At 42.6% G+C, this 19,751-nt stretch overlaps 1 protein-coding gene across 2 annotated transcripts in view; it reads right to left on the bottom strand.

The window, feature by feature from the left end:
- Nucleotides 1-3,748: 3,748 nt before the first annotated feature.
- Nucleotides 3,749-19,751, bottom strand: part of LOC128901935 (sorting nexin-2-like) — a 62,009-nt gene continuing 46,006 nt past the window's right edge. For both annotated transcript variants that reach the window (XM_054184085.1, XM_054184086.1), the window contains exons 11-15: nucleotides 17,318-17,523; nucleotides 15,073-15,216; nucleotides 5,200-5,280; nucleotides 5,017-5,088; nucleotides 3,749-4,171 (exon numbers count right to left, since the gene is read on the bottom strand). In XM_054184085.1, the coding sequence (XP_054040060.1) occupies nucleotides 4,121-4,171; nucleotides 5,017-5,088; nucleotides 5,200-5,280; nucleotides 15,073-15,216; nucleotides 17,318-17,523 (554 nt within the window). In that variant the 3' untranslated portion in view covers nucleotides 3,749-4,120. The remainder of the gene's footprint in view (nucleotides 4,172-5,016; nucleotides 5,089-5,199; nucleotides 5,281-15,072; nucleotides 15,217-17,317; nucleotides 17,524-19,751) is intronic.

Here is a 19,751-nt window from a genome sequence, read left to right as displayed (position 1 = left end):
AACAACCTTTTATGTTAGTGAGGATTGTTACAAAGTTCCTGCTCAGCATTCCCTTGTTTTTTTTAGATCTAAACAACTCCCGGTGTGTTCTGTTCTCACTGATGAGAGATCTAGAAAGCAGTGTAATAAGTCATATTTTCTCCTACATTGCTTTCTCCTGTGGTCTCTCTCTCCCATTGACTTGCATCTTTCTTGGAATTTGACATGGTACTCCAGCTCAGTAAGTATACATTCCACTTGTCATTGGTAAGGATGACTCCCTCTTTCTTACACTTTATAGTCATCTGTCAAAACTCCAACATGTATTTGCCTTTTTTGCAACAGCATGACATTAGTGACATGGTCAGCTTAAGACCCACGGTCACTTTGTGATGCATGATAAACACCAAATTCCTTCAGGAAGAACTGTTATCTAATCTGTTGGATCTGGGCTACTGATTATTTTTGCTAAATGCAGCACTCGCCATCAGTTCCTATGAATTGCACCCCATTTTTCATTTCTTAAATAATCTTTCCAATTTACCAATTTTATTATTAATTCTACTCTTGATTTTCAGAACATTCACAGTCACTTTCACCTTGGTGCCGATGTCAAATTTAAATAAACACACTCTCTATTACATCGAGCTCATTAAAACATCAACTCACATGGGACCTTGAACAAACCCCTCTGCAATACTACCCAATAAATCCTTCCATTGTTGATATATGCATGTGCTTCTGCATACCTGTGCTCATATATGCACAAACATATGCGTGTGCATGCACATCTACATTCTGTCTGTATCTGAATATACGGAGATTACACTGACCAGAGTACTTGGTTGGTTTTGGTGCTTGCTGAGTGCTAACTCATTTGGCTTTCCTCCAATACAAACAAAACTCGTAAGTGTATCATAGAATGGTTAGAGTTGGAAGGGACCTTAAAGATCATCTAGTTCCAACCCCCCTGCCATGGGCAGGGACACCTCCCACTAGACTAGGTTGCTCAAAGCCCCATCCAGCCTGGCCTTGAACACTCCCAGGGATGGAGCATCCACAACTTCTCTGGACAACCTGTGTAAATAGCATTTGCATTGGACTCAACTAACTTGTACCTTCCTCAACTAACTGACAGCATTTTTTAACTAGAAAATATGGCAGAGCCATTTTATTGATGCACATGTAACACACATCAGTTATCACATTGCAAAAATCTATATTAACTTTTAAGAAATTATCCTACAAGAAATCACACCAAGAAGGAAAACCAAAACATATTTCCAACAGTTGATCTACCTCAAGCTTAAAAAACAAAACGAAACAAAATAAACCCCACAACTTTCCTTTTTTCATTTACAATAATGACAGTGAGTTCTGATCCTAATACAATTCCTCTGAGGAATTGCATAACACGATAGTATTTTAAAAATATATTTAGAACAGAAAGAGAAAAATGCAGGCTCATTTAAAAATTTTCCTTAGTTAAGGAAAACTGCTAAGCAAATATGGAAGGTGAAGTGTGCAAGTAAACAACAGACTTGCACAGACTTGCTAATGGGGTGCTCAGTTACACTGCTGTTAGAAATTCCCTGCGTTAAACTAAGAAGAAATGGTTTGTGCTCAAGCAGTTTTATATATTCCTCAGAGATACCATGAATAGTAATAAGAACATTTTTTAAAATAGTAAAATATTTAAAGCATGGGCATGTATGCCATAGTAATGTACAACTGAATAAAAATCTGATCTTCCCACAGGACTCGCTAAAAGATGTGTTGCTTTCCAGATAAATCCTTGTTAACTCAAACTAACGTTCAAAATAACAAGGTTCAGTGATCTGGCAGTTTTTAAGAGCAGATTGCTGACATGGTTTTGAATGTTTCTTAGATGAAATCACTAACAACTTCACATTAATCAATTGGTGCCAGCGGAATTCTCAAGAGCTATTCTGTAGGCTCTAACACCAAACAGTAATCAATTAAGGAAGTTAGATGAAATGAAATGATGCAAAGAACAGAGTTGTCAATGGCAAAATCTCAGTGGTATCAAAGGAAGAGTAAAAAATATGCCATATACTTATTTCATAATGCAAGTAAATTATTCTAAACAGTCAAAAGATTTAGTTATCTAACAATTCCCAAATAACTATTATAATAAAAATTTATGAAGTAACTTCACAAATCTATATTCTAGAGCATATAAATTAATTTCTGTATCAATTATACTTAATCTTCAAATAATCAACACTGACTGTGGTGGGTTAGCCTTGGCTAACTGTCAAACTCCTACCCAGCAGCTTGCTCACTTCCTCTTTCAGCAGGGCTGGCTGGGCAGGGAGGGAAGAGAAAATAGGAATAGGAGCAAGAAAGCTCTTGGGCTGAGATAAAGACTGGGAGATTGCTGAACAATTACCATTGCAGGCAAACCAGACCCAACTTGGGGAAAATTAACTTAATTTATTGCCAATTAAAATAGATATTTAATTACTGATTCAGGTAGTTGGAAGCAAAAAGACAAACATTAAAACAACAGCTTTCCTCCCCCCTTTCCCCAGCTCAACTTCACTCCAGACTTCTCTACCCCTGAGTGGTGCAGGGGGAATAAGGAGGTCTCTGCTCAGTATATAACAGTTTCTCTCTGCCGCTCCTTTCTTCTCACACTTTTGCTCTGCTCTGACATAGGTCCTCCATGGGCTGCAGTTCGTTCTGGAACATACAACAGATCCATCATGAGTTCTCCACATGCTGCAGGGAATATTTGCTCTGCCGTAGAGCACCGCATCCTCCTCCTCTGACCTTGGTGTTCCCTCCTCCTCTCCCTGTCTAGCCTTTTCTACAGTTTATTTTCAGAGGCACCACGAGCTTTGCTGATGGGCTCAGCTTTGGCCTGTGGTGGGTCTGTTGCAGAGCCATTTGGAACCGGCCGTGTCCAGCACAGGGGCAGCCCCCGGCCTCTTCCCTGCAGCCCTCCTGCCTACTACCAAAACCTCGCCACTTATATCAAATACACCAACTTAAAAACTGAGGGGGAAAAAAAAAAAATCAAATACATACAGTTTAGTCCCTGGAGATTACTTAATATTTTTACATCTCTTGAGCATTTTTCTTTTTGAATAGGGAGAAACAATGCCACTGTTTTTTTCTCTATATATTTCACCTGTGAACAACTATTAAGCACAAATAACATTGCTTTGTTAAACAGCTAAGTTTTTGAACCTGCTGAGTTAGCAAAGATATCCACAGCAGGGTGTTGAGAAGAGGGGCAATTAAATACCACTCAAAACAGAGTTCTTATTTTTCCATCATGAGGGCCTCTACCATGTTACATGCCATAGAAAACTACCTGACAATCTGTAGTGCATTCTTTACCTTCCACAAGCAAACTATCAGAATCTATTAAAATTACTTTATGCTGATAGCACTAGAGACAGGACAAATCACAGACCAAGAATCAGATACCAAATAATGTGTCTCAGGGTGCTGAGGCCAGGCCCATTTGCAAGCAAATGATATTGTGTGAAGCTGGCATGCTCAATGCATGACAACTGATGCACTGCAAGAGGGCTGGACTAGATGATCTCTAAAAGATCCCTTCCAACCCAAACCATTCTACGATTCTATGTGTTGCCGCTTTTGATATAAACTCAATCTGTTATAAATGCTACTTTTAAGAATACCAGTAAATATCTAGAGAAACAAAATAAGAGTTTAATGCTTCACAAGATACATTTCTTTATTATCGTAATCACAGAAACATGATTTTGTACAGGAATGTGTAAGTGAACGTTAATCAATGCAATTAAATTTGTTTCAAAGATCAGGTAAACATACTACAGAACATTGTATTGTAAAGAACAAAAATATCTTTCTGGCCTTACAGTGCACATTTTGGTGCAAGTATTAAGACACAATAGTGTTCAATTCAGCAATGTATCGCAGAACATCATGCCACAGTCCACTTCAAAGAGGGTCATGACATGCAGCTTTTTAATAAAATGGTATGGTATATAAAACCACCACACGTTAATTCATAAAATATATAGTGGTTTATTTGGATGATTTTGAAGTGATTTCAGTGTGGAATTTAGTTTTTATCCAGGACAAACATCTGGAGGCTCTTGTTATTTGCAGTAGTCTTCGTTTAGGCGATGGATTTGGCTTCAGGTAGGAATGCCTCCCAGTATTTTATTAGCTTGCAGAGAAGGAAAAAAAAAACAAACACCACCAAACCTTACTTTAAGTACTGAATGTTGGAAAAGAACACACATACACCTTCCTCCTCTTGTACTGAATTTGTCTCCACTGGACAAAGTAAGAACATAGATGCTTCCATTCACATTATCCATTGTCCATTCATTAATTATCCATTCACATTATTACATGATGCAAGAAAAACACAAGTAATAAATACAAAAATCTGGTCATGCAAACAGAGTTAGTTTTACACACTGAGCACATTGCCACAGAATACAGTTATACAGAATTTGCTTGCACAGTGAGTTTCCCATTCTTACCTCTAAAGGTGCTTTGTTTTGTTTTTTTTAAATGATTTTATTTTATTTTTATTAAACAAAGCTGGAGGGTTATACTCTCAGATTGAAAAAAGGAAAGATTCCAGACACTCATTTGGGAACCAGGCCTACTTCTGAGTCACTGAAAGCTGTTTTACTGCTGTAAAATATTCAGTACTTTTTTTTTTAAGCAGATAAGCATTCGAGTATTCAAGTCTCCTCAGTAAGCCTAAGCACATATTTCATGCATTTTACTCCAATCTACAAGTAAAAGTATTACTTGAATAGAAAAGACTCTCCACTCTCCCCCCACCTCCCTAACAAAGCTTCGCTCTTGCTCCCCTGAATTAGGGCTATGCAAGTGAGAACAGTAATAGCTGGGAAACAGCAATCACTATGTTCTCCTATTACAGACTAGAGTTAGTTATATTTTAGAAACTGCTATACTTAAAGCCTGCGTTTTTTAACTAACCTAATATGGAACATATTAAGTACTAACTCGTACAAAAATTTTAAAATTTCATACCTGCTGTTGTGTTTGCATTAATGATTCTAAGTACTTGATAATAACAGTTTTAAAGTCTTTCACTCGTTCCCTCTGTTAATAGAGTAAATAATTATGGCAGATTAACCTCTTAACCAAGTTTGCTTGGAACATCAATATTATCTAAAGCAAAACTGTCATTTATTTGTACAAAATTATACGTGCCTCAAATCTTTGCACTTCCTCACGAATGGTTTTGGAGATCTGTTCAAAATCTTTTTCCCCTTGCTGAACTTTTGTCTCCCACTGGCAAAGGAAAAACATGCAGATATAAGATTGCATTCTCTGTTCAGTCTATCAGTATCTGAACTTTTATTTAGTATATTAGTGACAGTCATTCAAGAGTTGAAAAGCACCTATTTGGTTTTTGACATACTTAAGGGAAAGTCTCAGTAGAGTGATTTCAAAACAACAATTTATAGATAAGGATATCATCAGATCAGTTAAAACAATGATATCTCTAAGGCAATGTTATCTGTATACCAAATATAAAAATATCTTAATATTGTTATTAGCAAATATTTAGTAACAAAAAATTTAAAGATTCTTTAGCAAAGAAAAAGGATCTCTAAAGCTTTATTAGCTAATCCCTTCACAAACACTACTATAAAAGGAACCTAAATCTTTACGTTTTCTTACCTGTTCAATCAAATACGAAAAAGTCTCAAAAATTAGTTACCTGTACTTTCCTATTCACAGAAGAGATTATTAAATCTTCATCTCTGCCTATGGTCAAGTAAATGCTTATCTTTGTCATATTTCTGCTGCAGATGACAAGCTAACAAGGATGTGTTTATTGATCAGAACATATGTAGGCAAGCCAAAGCACAAGCTCTCTTGCTCAGTGGTGACTGTTTTAAGAGACAGCAGGAATTAAAAAAAAAAAAAAAAAGAAAAAGAAAATAAAAAATGGCAGGTAAGAGCACAGAAGGAAAATTCAGAGGAAGTGAAGCTGCTTGTAGGGTTTTGCCATACTGGGAACAAGGCATTAATATTAATACTACAAAACACTTGGTCATGTTTATCCTTACTTTATGTCAAAAGACATCCAGTTACACAATTAAGAAAGCATCACCAGCTATGTTACCTTATCATTACTAGACTTTCTTTTGCACCTCCTTTTATGCAACTATTATATTGCTAAATTTAAACCATCTGTGAAAGTATATTATGAAAAAAGCTATCATCCTGACACTTCAGACATATGCATGCTAACAGACATTCTAAAAGTGCAACTGTATCTGTTATTCTCAACATACTAACTGAATTATGGGAACTAATAGATCGGGTAACAGTTATCTTCCCCAGAAAAAAAAGCAGCCAGGAAGCAACATACACCGATATAGTAGATTCCTGCTAGCAATCTAGTGGTGCTATTTAATCACAAGAGCATTTTGTGGTGCAGTGTCATCTTACTGTTATGATACGTAATGAACATCTATTCAAATAAATATCTTGAGATATTTATGTTTTTAATCTGTATTTATTCAAAGTTCCCTTAGTGTCTTTTCAGATGTACACTTATGGAGCTATGCAATAAGTCATAACAGGATCATAAAATCATCTAGGTTGGAAGGGACCTTTAAGATCATCAAGTCCAACCATTAACCTACCACCTCCAAGTCCACAACTAAACCATGTGCCTAAGCACCACATCTACCCATCATTTATATACCTCCATGGATGGTGATTCAACCACTTCCATGGGCAGCCTGTTCCAACGTTTAATAACCCTTTCAGTGAAGAATTTTTTCCTAATATCCATCCTAAACCTCCCCTGGTGCAACTTGAACCCGTTTCCTCTTGTCCTATCACCTGTTACTTGGGAGAAGAGACTGACACCCACCTTGCTACAACCACCTTTTAGGTAGTTGTAGAGAGCAATAAGGTCTCCCCTCAGCCTCCTTTACTCCGAACTAAATGACCCCAGTTCCCTCAGCCACTCCTCATAAGACTTGTGCTCTAGACCCTTCACCAGCTTTGTTGCCCTTCTCTGGGCCCACTCCAGCACCTCAATGTCTTTCTTGTAGTGAGGGGCACAAAACTGGACACAGTACTGGAGGTGCGGCCTCACCAGTGCTGAGTACAGGGGGACGATCACTTCCCTAGTCCTACTCACCACACTGTTCCTGATACAGGCCAGGATGCTGTTGGCCGCCTTGGCCACCTGGGCACACTGGTGGCTCATATTCAGCAGGCTGTCAAACACCACCCCCCAGGTCCTTTTCCGCCAGGCAGCTTTCTAGCCACTCTTCCTCAAGCCTGTTGTGACTCAAGTGCAGGACCCGGCACTTGGCCTTGTTGAATCTCATACTATTGGCCTTGGTGCATCGATCCAGCCTGTCCAGATCCCTCTGCAGAGCCACCTGCAGATCAACACTCCTGCCCAACGTGGTGTCGTCTGCAAATTTACTGAGGGTGCACTCAATCCCCTCATCCGGATCCTTGATAAAGATATTAAACAAAACTGGCCCCAATACTGAGCCCTGGGGAACATCCCCTTGTGACAAGCCGCCAACTAGATAGAACTCCATTCACCACAATTTTTTGGGCCTGGTCCTCCAGCCAGTTTTTTACCCAACGAAGAGCATGCCCATCCAAGCCATGAGCAGCCAGTTTCTCCAGGAGGATGCTGTGGGAAATAGTGTCAAAGGCCTTACTAAAGTCCAGGTAAACAACATCCACAGCCTTTCCCTCATCCACTAAGCAGGTCACCTTGTCGTAAGAGGAGATGAGCTTAGTCAAGCAGGACCTGCCTTTCATAAACCCATGCTGACTGGGCCTGATCACCTGGTTGTCCTTCTTGTGCTGCATAATGGCACTCAGGATGATCTGTTCCATGACCTTCCCAGGCACCGAGGTCAGGCTTACAGGCCTGTAATTCCCCGGATCCTCCTTGCAGGCCTTCTTGTAGATGGGCGTCACATTTGCTAGACACCAGTCAACTGGGACCTCCACAGTTAGCCAGGAATGCAGGTAAATGATGGAAAGTGGCTTGATGAGCACTTCCTCCAGCTCCCTCAGTACCCTTGGGTGCATCCCATCCGGCCCCATAGACCTGTGTGTGTCTAAGTGCTGTAGCAGGTCACTCATCATTTCCCCTTGGATTACGGGGGCTTCATTCTGCTCCCCGTCCCTGTCTTCTAGCTTAGGGGTCTGGGTACTCAGGGAACAACTGGTCCTACTACTAAAGACTGAGACAAAGAAGGCATTAAGTACCTCAGCCTTCTCCTCATCCTTTGTCCTATGTTTCCCCCCACATCCAATAAAGGATGGAGATTATCCTTAGTCCTCCTTTTGCTGTTAATGTATTTACAGAAACATTTTTTATTGTCCTTAACAGCAGTAGCCAGGTTAAGCTCTAGTTGGCCTTTGGCCCTTCTAATTTTCTCCTTACATAGCCTCATGAAATCTTTGTAGTCCTCTTGAGTGGCTTGCCCTTCCTTCCAAAAGCCATAAACTCTCCTTTTTCCCCTGAGTTTCAACCATAGCTCTCTGTTCAGACAGGTTGATCTTCTTCCCCTGACAGCTCATTTTTTGGCACATGGGGACAGCCTGCTCCTGCACCTTTAAGACTTCCTTCTTGAAAGATGTCCAGCCTTCCTGGACACCTTTGCCCTTCAGGACTGCCTCCCAAGGGACTCTGTCAACCAGGCTCCTGAAAAGCCCAAAGTCTGCCCTCCAGAAGTCCATGGTGGCAGTTCTGCTGAACCCCCTCCTTGCTTCTCTGAGAATCAAAAACTCTGTCATTTCATGGTCACTATGCCCAAGATGGCCTCCAACCATCACATCCCCCACAAGTCCTTCTCTGTTTACAAACAGCAGGTCCAGCAGGGCTCCTTCCCTAGTTGGCTCACTCATCAGCTGTGTCAGGGAGTTATCCTCAACACACTCCAGGAACCTCCTGTACTGTTTCCTCTCAGCTGTACTGTATTCCCAGCTGATATCTGGTAAGTTGAACTCCCCCATGAGAAGAAGGGCTAGTGATCGTGAGACTTCTCCCAGCTGCTTATAGACTACGTTATCTGTCTCTTCATCCTAGTTGGGCAGTCTGTAACAGACTCCCACCATGATATGACTTGCTGGCTCTCCCACTGATTCTTACCCATAAACACTCAACCCTATTATCACCATCATTTAGTTCTTGACATTCGTAACACTCCCCAACATACAAGGCCACTCCACCATCTCTCCTTCCTTACCTATCCCTTCTGAAGAGTTTATAGCCATCCACTGCAGCACGCCAGTCATGTGAGTCATCTCACCACGTTTCTGTAATGGCAACTACATCATAGTTTTCCTGCTGCACAACAGCTTCCAGCTCCTCCTGTTTGTTGCCCATGCTGCATGCATTGGTGTAGAAGCACTTCAGTTGGGCTAATGGTCCCACTACCTTTTTGAAGGGAGAAGCCCTAATTCCTACCTGACCATTCCCAGGCGCTGCCGTAGTTTCTAACTCTTGCATCTTTGCTGCAACATGGATCTCCATCCCCTACCTTCACTGAGACAGCAGACCAAAGGGCCTCACTAGCATACCGTCCCGCAAACATCGGCACGCCACCCCCAGGCTTATCTCTGGCAAGTCTGGTTTCATCCACTTCCCCCTTCAAATCGTGTTTAAAGCTCTTTCTTAAGGTTTAAGAATCATAGAATCGCAGAATGGTTAGAGTTGGAAGGGACCTTAAAGATCATCTAGTTCCAACCCCCCTGCCATGGGCAGGGACACCTCCCACTAGACCAGGCTGCTCAAAGCCCCATCCAGCCTGGCCTTGAACACTTCCAAGGATGGGGCATTGACAGCTTCCCTGAGCAACCTGTTCCAGTGCCTCACCACCCTCACAGTAAAGAATTTCCTCCTAATATCCAATCTAAATCTACCCTCTTTCACTTTAAAGCTGTTACCCCGTGTCCTATCATTACACTCCCTGATAAAGAGTCCCTCCCCATCCTTCCTGTAGGCCCCCTTCAGGTACTGGAAGGCTGCTATAAGGTCTCCTCGGAGCCTTCTCTTCTCCAGGCTGAACAACCCCAACTCTCTCAGCCTGTCTTCAGAGGAGAGGTGCTCCAGCCCTTTGATCATTTTCACGGTCCTCCTCTGGACCCATTTCAACAGGTCCATGACCTTCTTGTGCTGAGGACCCCAGAACTGGATGTAGTACTCCAGGTGGGGTCTCACCAGAGCAGAGTAGAGGGTCAGAATCACCTCCCTCGATCTGCTGGCCATACTTCTTTTAATGCAGCCCAGGACGCCATTGGCTTTCTGGGCTGTGAGCACACATTGCTGGGTCATGTTGAGCTTCTCATCCACCAGCACCCCCAAGTCCTTCTCCTCAGGGCTGCTCTCAAGTCATTCTCCACCCAATCTGTATTTGTGCCTGGGATTGCCATGACTCAGGAGAAGGACCTTGCACTTGGCCTTGTTGACCTTCATGAGGTTCGCACAGGCCCACCTCTCAGGACTGTCAAGGTCCCTCTGGATGGCATCCCTTCCCTCCAGCGTGTCGACTGTGCCACACAGCTTGGTGTCATCGGCAAACTTGCTGAGGGTGCACTTAATGCCACTGTCCATGTCTCTGACAAAGATGTTAAACAGCACTGGTCCCAGTACTGACCCCAGAGGAACGCCACTCATCACTGATTTCCACGTGGACATTGAGCCATTGACTGCAACCCTTTGAGTGCGGCCATCTAGCCAGTTCCTTATCCACCAAGTGGTCCATCCATCAAATCCATGCTTTTCCAATTTAGAGACCAGGACGTCACGTGGGACAGTGACAAACGCTTTGCATAAGTCCAAGTAAATGACCTCTGTTGCTCTCCCCTTATCTACCAATGCTGTAGCACCATCATAGAAGGCCACCAAATTTGTCAGGCATGACTTGCCCTTGGTGAAGCCATGTTGGCTGTCACCAATCATGTTCTCGTTTTCCATGTACCTTAGCGGAGTTTCCAGGAGGATCTGCTCCATGATCTTGCCAGGCACAGAGGCGAGACTGACCGGCCTGTAGTTCCCTGGCTCTTCCTTTTTTCCCTTTTTGAAAACGGGGGTTATGTTTCCCCTTTTCCAGTCAGTGGGAACTTCACCAGACTGCCACGACTTTTCAAATATAATGGAAAGCAGCTTAGCGACTTTATCTGCCAGCTCCCTCAGGACCCCTGGATGGATTTCATCAGGTCCCATGGACTTATGCACCTTCAGGTTCCTCAGATGGTCTCGAACCTGATCTTCTTGTACAGTGGGCGGTTCTTCATTCTCATAGCCCCTGTTTTTGCATTCTGCAATCTGGGCGGCGTGGTCAGAACCCTTGCCAGTGAAGACCGAGGTGAAAAAAGTCATTCAGTACCTCAGCCTTCTCCATATCCTGGGTGACCAGGTCTTCTGTTTCCTTCTGGAGAGGGCCCACATCTTCCCTAGTCTTGCCTTTATCCTTGACATACTTATAGAAGTTTTTCTTGTTGTCCTTGATGCCCCTAGCCAGATTTAATTCTATCATCTGGGCTTTAGCTTGCCTAATCTGGTTCCTGGCCACTCAGACAGTTTCTCTGTATTCCACCCAGTCTTCCTGTCCTTGCTTCCACCCGCTGTAGGCCTCCTTTTTGCTTTTGAGCTTGTCCAGGAGCTCCTTGTTCATCCATGCAGTCCTCCTGGCTTTTTTCCCTGACTTCTTCCTTCTTGGGATGCACCGCTCCTGAGCTTGGAGGAGGTGATCCTTGAATACTAACCAGCTCTCTTGGGCCCCTCATCCCTCCAGTGCTTTATCCCATGTTACCCTGCCAAGCAGATCCCTCAAGAGGCCAAAGTCTGCTCTCTTGAAGTCCAGGGTAGTGAGCTTGCTGTGTGCCCTCCTCGCTGCCCGAAGGATCTTGAATTCTACCATTTCATGATCACTGCAGCCAAGGCTACCCTTGAGCTTGACATTCCCCACCAGCCCCTCCTTGTTGGTAAGGAAAACCCATAACAATTAATTGTCATTTAGACAATTATTGTATCAGCTGATGACCCCTCCCCACCCAGAAAGGGGAATCGGGGAAAGCAAAGGAGAACACGAGGCTTGAAATATAAATAGATTTAATAGGAGAAGACTAAATAATTAACAATAATACTAAAGAACCAGTACATCAGTAGGAAGCTGTGCACTCCCAGCAGTGGACAGTAAATGTCAGACACTGCGAGCGCAACGGCTTTGGGAGGAAGGGAAGGCCTCAGGGGTCTGGCACTGGGGCAAGGAGTTTCTCTGGACTGCTGCCATCAAGGGAGAGAGAAACTACGCAGCAAACTTTCTAATTTATATAGAACGTGACATTCATGGTATGAAATCATCCTGTTGGCCAGCCTGGGTCAAATGCCCAGGCCTCGCTCCTTCTCATCCCTGCACCTGGCAAGACTTGGAAACACTGAGACGTTGAATCCCACATAGCCTAGCTGGCTATAAAGTAAACATTTTCACAAATTCAGACACTAGAGTCTTCCAAAATGGGAGTTCTCCTCAGCATTAGAAGAGAAGTTAGTCCTGTGTCGCTCAACACAAGACACTTTTTCAATGAGCCCTGACAACTCCTGTGCAAAAATCTTTTTCCCCCTTTGAGACAGACATACCCCCGTCTGTTGCCAGCAGGCTTGGTGTTGCATAAACCAACCCATGATCAAAAACCCCAAAGTTCTGCCGCTGACACCAATCTTGGAGACAGGTATTGATCTGCTGGCTCTTCCTGTTTCTTCCCTCGTCCTTTTCTGTAACTGGAGGAATAGAGGAGAACACGACTTGTGCTCCTGACCCCTTAACCAGTCGTCCCAAGGCCCGGAAGTCTCTTTTGATCTCCCTTGGGCTTCCTGTTGCCAGTTCATCACTGCCTGTCTGAAAAATCAGTAAAGGATAATAATCTGAGGGCTATACCAGGGAAGGAAGCTTTCTCTTTATATCTTTAACCCAGGCCCCAGGGAGGCAGCAGACTTCCCTAAGTGGGTCCAGTCTGCATATTGGGCCTTCCGCTCTCTTCAGGAGAGAGTCACCTATGACAATGACCCATCTTTTTTTCTTTACTGAAGAGGTTTTGATGCAGGGTGTAGTTCGACTTAACCTCAGTGATGCCTCCGCACTAATTGAATCATTGTCCTTGTCATTGGTCAGTTCTGCATGCAGAACCTCGTACCTATTTTGCAAGGGTACCTGGGAAGGTGGGGGAGTTACTGGGGAGACATGCCTGCTACGCAGGGCAGAAGCTTGTTGCCATTGTCCCCCAATCCTCTAAGTTACCACATTCGGCCAGGCAGAGAGAGGACAGGGAATCCTCTGTATTATGTGCCCTGTCTGCCTGTTGGGCCTGTCCCAAGGAAGGTAGGGCGTGACTCCAGCAGTCTGTCTCTCTCTCACACTCCCTGATAGTTCTCAACCTACTTACCTCCTCCGGAAGCTCCATCACTAAGCAGAGGAGTTCTACCTGGGTGCACCTCCCACAGGTGTGCTCACTGCAGCCATCTGTTATTGGCGTAACAGTAGGGCACACTCTGCAGTCTGATACCTGTGTGGCAGCGTGCTCCCATGAGAGCTCTGTCTGGGAAGCTGCATCAGTCCTGCTGGGTGCAGAGATTAGGGAGGTCAAGGCTTTCCACTGGATAGATACCATGGCTCCCTGGTCAAGCTGGTACAGCTTCCGTGCAAACTGCTGCACCACGCTCTGTTTGCCCAGCTCCCTAGGGCTGCCTTTTATGGGAGTGGCTGCTGTTACTGCTGGCCCTGTCCCCACCTCATCAGCAACCCTCGTGCCACCTGCCAGCTCCTGTGGGTTGCCTGTACTCTCCCAGCATTTCCCTGGCTCCAGAAAGCTCAGGAGAAGCCCCTTTTTGCCACAATCCACCACTCCCTTGCAGACATACCTGCACTGGAAAAGAGAGATTAAGACTGCTTTGAAAAACTCATGCCTTCCTATTACAGCATCTTAGAGGTGCCCAAGACTTCAGAGAAAGCCTCTATAGGTCTATGGACCCACATCCCAGATTCATCATATCCAAACACCAGGGTTTGTAAGAATTGTCACTGGATAAGTTTGCCATCTTACAGTTTCTGACAATGAAAAAAATCTTTCCCTTGTTTAACATGGTGTTTTGAGGACACAATAAAGTAGGAAAAAGAAATCCTTCAGGAACAACATCATTAATTCTTTTTACATTAAGAATGAGAAAGGGTCATTGAGTATTTCCTACTACTCCAAACACTCAGGAATTAGTTTTGCCAATGAGTTCCAGCTCACTTGTTGCATGGTGGATGGATGACATCAAGAGAGCCAACCATCAAGAATGTGGTCACAAGAGTGATGCTTTTCCCCCCCCCAGTCAACAAGGGCCTTTTTAAAGAAAAAAAGAAAGCCACATTAACGAGCAGCTTCAACACTGTACGTAAAATATATTGAAATGCAGAAAGAGCAAATCAGCTTGGGTTAGTGACCAATGAGGCAGCCAAACAAAATAAAATGCATAAGAGATTGAAATCTGCAATGATGTTCTCCATTGTTTCATGAGAAAATGAATGTCCTACCTCTTCAATTTCCTTAGTGAAGCATGTTAGAAAAAGTGTATAATTTATGAAACTTCAACATGTTAGATTTTTACTGAAATTATATGTATATATTTAAAATATATATATAAGTAGATATGCTAGATCATTAAGCAAAACATGAGAACAGTTCTCCATTTGTCTTTTTAGCTAGATTTTAGCTTTAGAAGCCAAGAGATGTTCTTCTGACTACCCAAGTCATCTGCAACAGTTAAAAGCATTTTTTAACTTGTTCATGTTCCCCTCCTCCCATCTCCCAGACTCTGTAGAGACAGTATTCAACTGCCTTAAATATCTCAGAATGGGTAACAATTGTACACATCTCATATTTTAAATAAATTCCTTTTAAAAATTTCAGTAAATGTGGAAAATAGAAAATACGTGATTTATAAACAAACATTGTATAAAATAGTGCATTAATGGTGACTGAATGAATCAGTACAAAAAGCCTGGCCTCCATAATAATAGAAATACTTGACAACATTACCTCTTTTATATCATCTTTAGCTTGCTGCAGTTTATCAGGTCTGTTGGCAAGTTGGAGCTTTGCTTCAGCTTCACGTTTTTTTTGTAAAGTGACCTGAGCATCTTGCCATTTCTGCCAGCATTTCATTCGATGATCAAACACACCCTGTAAGCATGGGCATTTATTAAGTAATTGCAATTGTTAAAACTATCTAAATTCCTATTAGGAAAAGATATTTCTGGATAAAACTGGAACAAGTATACTCAAAAGAAACTTCACTGTGTCTTGGATTTCATTTGACAGCATGCTTGCACAGCTAAATGCCATCTAAAAATAACAGAGGGCATTCAAGAAGCCTCTTTAGAGCAGACACCTTGGTGCTTCAAATCATTTTGTGTTCCTTGTCCCATCACAATACTACCAAAGCAACCACTGTAAAGTGCTATAATACACAAATGCTTCTCTAAATACAGATTCTAGCAAACTTTTTCATTGACTATATCCATAACTGGCAGTACATTTTTGTTAGTAATGGATGGAGGTAGTAGAATTAAAGTATACATTTTTAAGATATTATGTATTCTATATAATATATAGAATAACAATATATATAATAACATATAGACTATAACTATATATATTAAGTGTGTATATAGATATATAAAATATAAAAATATATACTCAACAGCCTGACAAGTTCAAAGATATTTCTGGATAAAATTCTTAGACACCCCTGTGATGGGTTGATCCTTAGCTGGCTGCCAGACCCCCACCCACAGCTGTTCTCTCATTCCCCCTCCTCGACAGGACAGGGGGAGAAAATAAGATGAAAAAAAAGCTCGTGGGTCAGGATGAAGACAGGGAGATCACTTACCAATTACCATCACAGGCAAAACGGACTCAACTTGGGGAAGATTATTTTATTGACAATTTAAAAACAGAGTAGGAAGGTGAGAAACAAAGATAAAAACTAAACCACCTTCCCCCCACCTTCTTCCCAGGCTCAACTTCACTCCTTCGTTCTCAACTCCTCTACCTCACCCCTGCCTGAGCAGCACAGGAGGGATGGGGGGGGGGGGTGCAGTCAGTTCATAACAGTTCCTCTCTGCTGCTCCTTCCTCCTCACACTTTTCCCCTGCTCCAGCACGAGTCCTTCCCCTGGGATGCAGTCCTTCAAGAACTGCTCCTGCATGGACTCCTCTCCACAGGCCACAGTTCCTGTCAGGAGCCTGCTCCTGTATGGGCTCTCCAGGACTGCAGCTTCCTTCAGGGTACATCCACTAGCTAGGGTGTGGTCCTCTCCACAGGCTGCAGGGAAATACCTGTTCCAGTACCTGGAGCACCTCCTCACCCTCCTTCTTCTCTGACCTTGGTGTCTGCAGGATTGCTTCTTACGCTTCCCCCTCACACACACACTCTGCTGAGCAGCAATTTGTCCTTTCTTAAATATGTTTTCACAGAGGTACCACCAGTTTGCTGATTGGTTCAGCTTTGACCAGCAGTGGGTCCGCTGGGGAGCTGTATGGAACCAGCTGTATCTGGCACGGGGCAGCCCCTGGCCTCTTATCACAGAGGCCATGCCTGCAGCCCCCCCGCTACCAAAACCTTGCCACATAAACCAAATACAACCCCTCTTCATGTCAAAATCTAATCATGCTGTACACCAAAATTTAATACCTTCTTTAATGAGATGTAGATCCACAAGTGATATTTGTTGCTTATTTGCTGAAACTATTGGTTATCTAATATGGCCAAATTACGTTCTTGAAAACATTTTATGAGCATACTGTAAAAATCAGTTACCTGAAAGAAACATGTACAGCATGCTAACTAGTATGGTGTCCCTAAATACTCTGCACAATTAATATTGCTCTAATTAGAAGATAGTCACCATTTAGATTTTGTCTGGATCCTATTAATCCATGCTCATTTTTTGTCACAACAATCTTTTATCATGGGAATAATCGATCATGGATTCATTCATTTTACTTGATTGGAATTTCAGGCAAAAACTCAGCAACTCTTAACTGCATAATGAAGCATGCATATTGCAAATGCATAAACATTCATAGAATCATAGAATGGTTTAGGTTGGAAGAGACCTTAAAGATCATCCAGTTCCAATCCCCCTGCCATGGGCAGGAATACTTTCCACTAGATCAGGTTGCTCAAAGCCCCATCCAACCTGTCCATTTACCTTAAATATACAAACTGCAAAGTGTGACCCTAAACACAAAAATTAAGCATTTTTTCTAGCAGTACTTACTTTTAATGCAGCAATAAGACGAATGTAGTCACCAAGCAGTTCTGAGAACACATAAAAATCAGCAAAAGCTTGTTCTTGATGCAACTGATCCATCTTCTCCTCAACCTCTGCAAGCTGAGACAAAGCTCTAGAAAGAGCAGTGTGGTCCTCAGAATTACCTAACATGGCAGCACTTTTAGCAAAGGCAGCTGTGTTGGCTGAAAGCTCTGAAATACAGGAGTGACATCCAGTACAATGAAGTTAATTTGTTATGTTACTCTTCAAGATAGATCAACCAAGCAGACCTCTGCCCTACAGCAACCCTAACTTTACCAACTGAAAAATATAAACTATATTTCCCAAAGCTCACGATAAAATACACAAGGAGATCACAATGAAACCAAAGTTAGGAGAACATAGTGCACCCAAAACTCTCCAACATCAGTAAATTATTTACTGAGCCTCTTATGCGATGCTTATCACGTCTTGCAAAATACATGTAAGAAACTGTCACTTCAGTATTATTCAACTGCTTACTTCAGAAAAAGTCCAAGCCCACAAAACAAAAGTCAAGTCACCTATACAGCAAATTCAAGACAATCTTAACTGGTCTGTGGTGAAGGTGAAGTTGTTCCATGCAGTTGTGGGGGGAGAGGAAGATGACGAAGAGAATTATTCAATGAGAACATCAACACCAGAGTAGAATTTGCTAACATTATACTGTTCTATTGACTAAATTGTCTTTAACAAGTCTGTGTATACTGTAATATATTGTCAGGTTTTAACATGCCTTTAAAAAAAAAAAAAAGGCATGTGACACTGTGGCTGGCATCTATGAAGCTGAAGTTTTGAGCTAATACATTAAGAAACACTTAGGGAACTGCCTTATCAAACCTCATGTTAAGTCATCGTGTACAATGTTAATTCCTATGAAGGACCTTTGAACAAAATCTCGCTGCAATCCAAGTTAGTTAAGGATTGAAAGCACAGGTTTGTTTATAACTGTGCTGCTTTTGCAGAATCATCAGACACCAGAATTATTTGTAGAAGAAAAGTATTCACTTATTTAAAACTATCACAATTTAAATATCACTCTTTAAAAAAAGCATTCCTTAAAATCTAAGAGCAGGCATCAAATCAGCAGTAAATCAGACACATTCCCATTTTCATTACATCTTAAAATAATCTTTAACCTTGAGGACATCTGATCTCAGAGACAACTGCCTCTACAGAGAATAATTCCTGATAGAGGTATGAGAAAGCAACTTAAGACACATTCATGTACTTTTAAAAGTGCAGAGTTGAAAGGTGACCCCATACTTAAACATAATGCATCTGTGTCAGAAGGTACATTAATAGTCTTTTGTGTACTACAAATCAAACTCTGATTTATTTAATTTATATTTAAAAAAAAAAAATGATGAAAAGCAGTCTTGACAAAACAGCTACATAGGTGACTAAAATCATAGAATACCTTCAGTTGGAAGGGACCTTTAAAGGTCATCTGGTCCAACTCCCCTGCAATGAGCAGGAACATCTTAACTAGATCAGGTTGGTCAAAGCCCCATCCAACCTGACCTTGAATGTTTCCAGGGATGGGGCATCTACCACTTCTCTGGGCAACCTGTTCATGTTTCACCACCCTCATTGTAAAAAATTTCTTCCTTATATCTAGTCTAAATCTTCCCTCTTTTAGTTTAAACCATTACCCCTTGTCCTATTGCAACAGGCCCTGCTAAAAAGTGTGTCTTCACCTTTCCTGTAGGCCCCTTTAAGTATTCAAAGGCCATAATAAGGTGTCCTGTGAGCCTTCTCTTCTCCAGGCTGAACAACCCCAACCCTCTCAGCCTGTCCTCATAGGAGAGGTGCTCCAGCCCTCTGATTGTTTTTGTGGCCCTCCTCTGGACCTGTTCCAACAGGTCCATGTCTTTCCTGTGCTGAGGACTCCAGAGCCGGACATAGTACTCCAGGTGGGGTCTCGCGAGAGCAGAGGGGCAGAATCACCTCTCTCGATCTGCTGGCCACAGTTCTTTTGATGCAGCCCAGGATGCTGTTGGCCTTCTGAGCTGCGAGTGCACATTGTTGGCTTGTGTCCAGCTTTTCATCCGCCCAGTACCCCCAAGTCCTCCCCTGCAGGGATGCTCTCAATCCCTTCCCCCAGCCTGTATTGATACCGGGGATTGCCTCGACCCAAGTGTAGGACCTTGCACTTGTTGAACATCATGAGGTTCACATGGGCCCACTTCTTGAGCTTGTCCAGGTCCCTCTGGATGACATCCCATCCCTCTGGCCTGTCAATCGCACCACTCAGCTTGGTGTCACCTGCAAACTTGATGAGGGTGCACTCGATCCCACTGTCTATATCACTGGTGAAGATATTAAAGAGTACTGGTCCCTATACAGACCCCTGAGGGACACCACTTGTCACCCCTCTCCATCTGGACATCGAGCCATT

The sequence above is a fragment of the Rissa tridactyla genome, chromosome W, assembly GCF_028500815.1.
Source record: "Rissa tridactyla isolate bRisTri1 chromosome W, bRisTri1.patW.cur.20221130, whole genome shotgun sequence".
NCBI classification, from domain to species: Eukaryota; Metazoa; Chordata; class Aves; order Charadriiformes; family Laridae; genus Rissa; species Rissa tridactyla.
The sequence above is the reverse complement of the archived record's forward strand: the minus strand, read 5'-3'. Positions and strand labels throughout refer to the sequence as shown.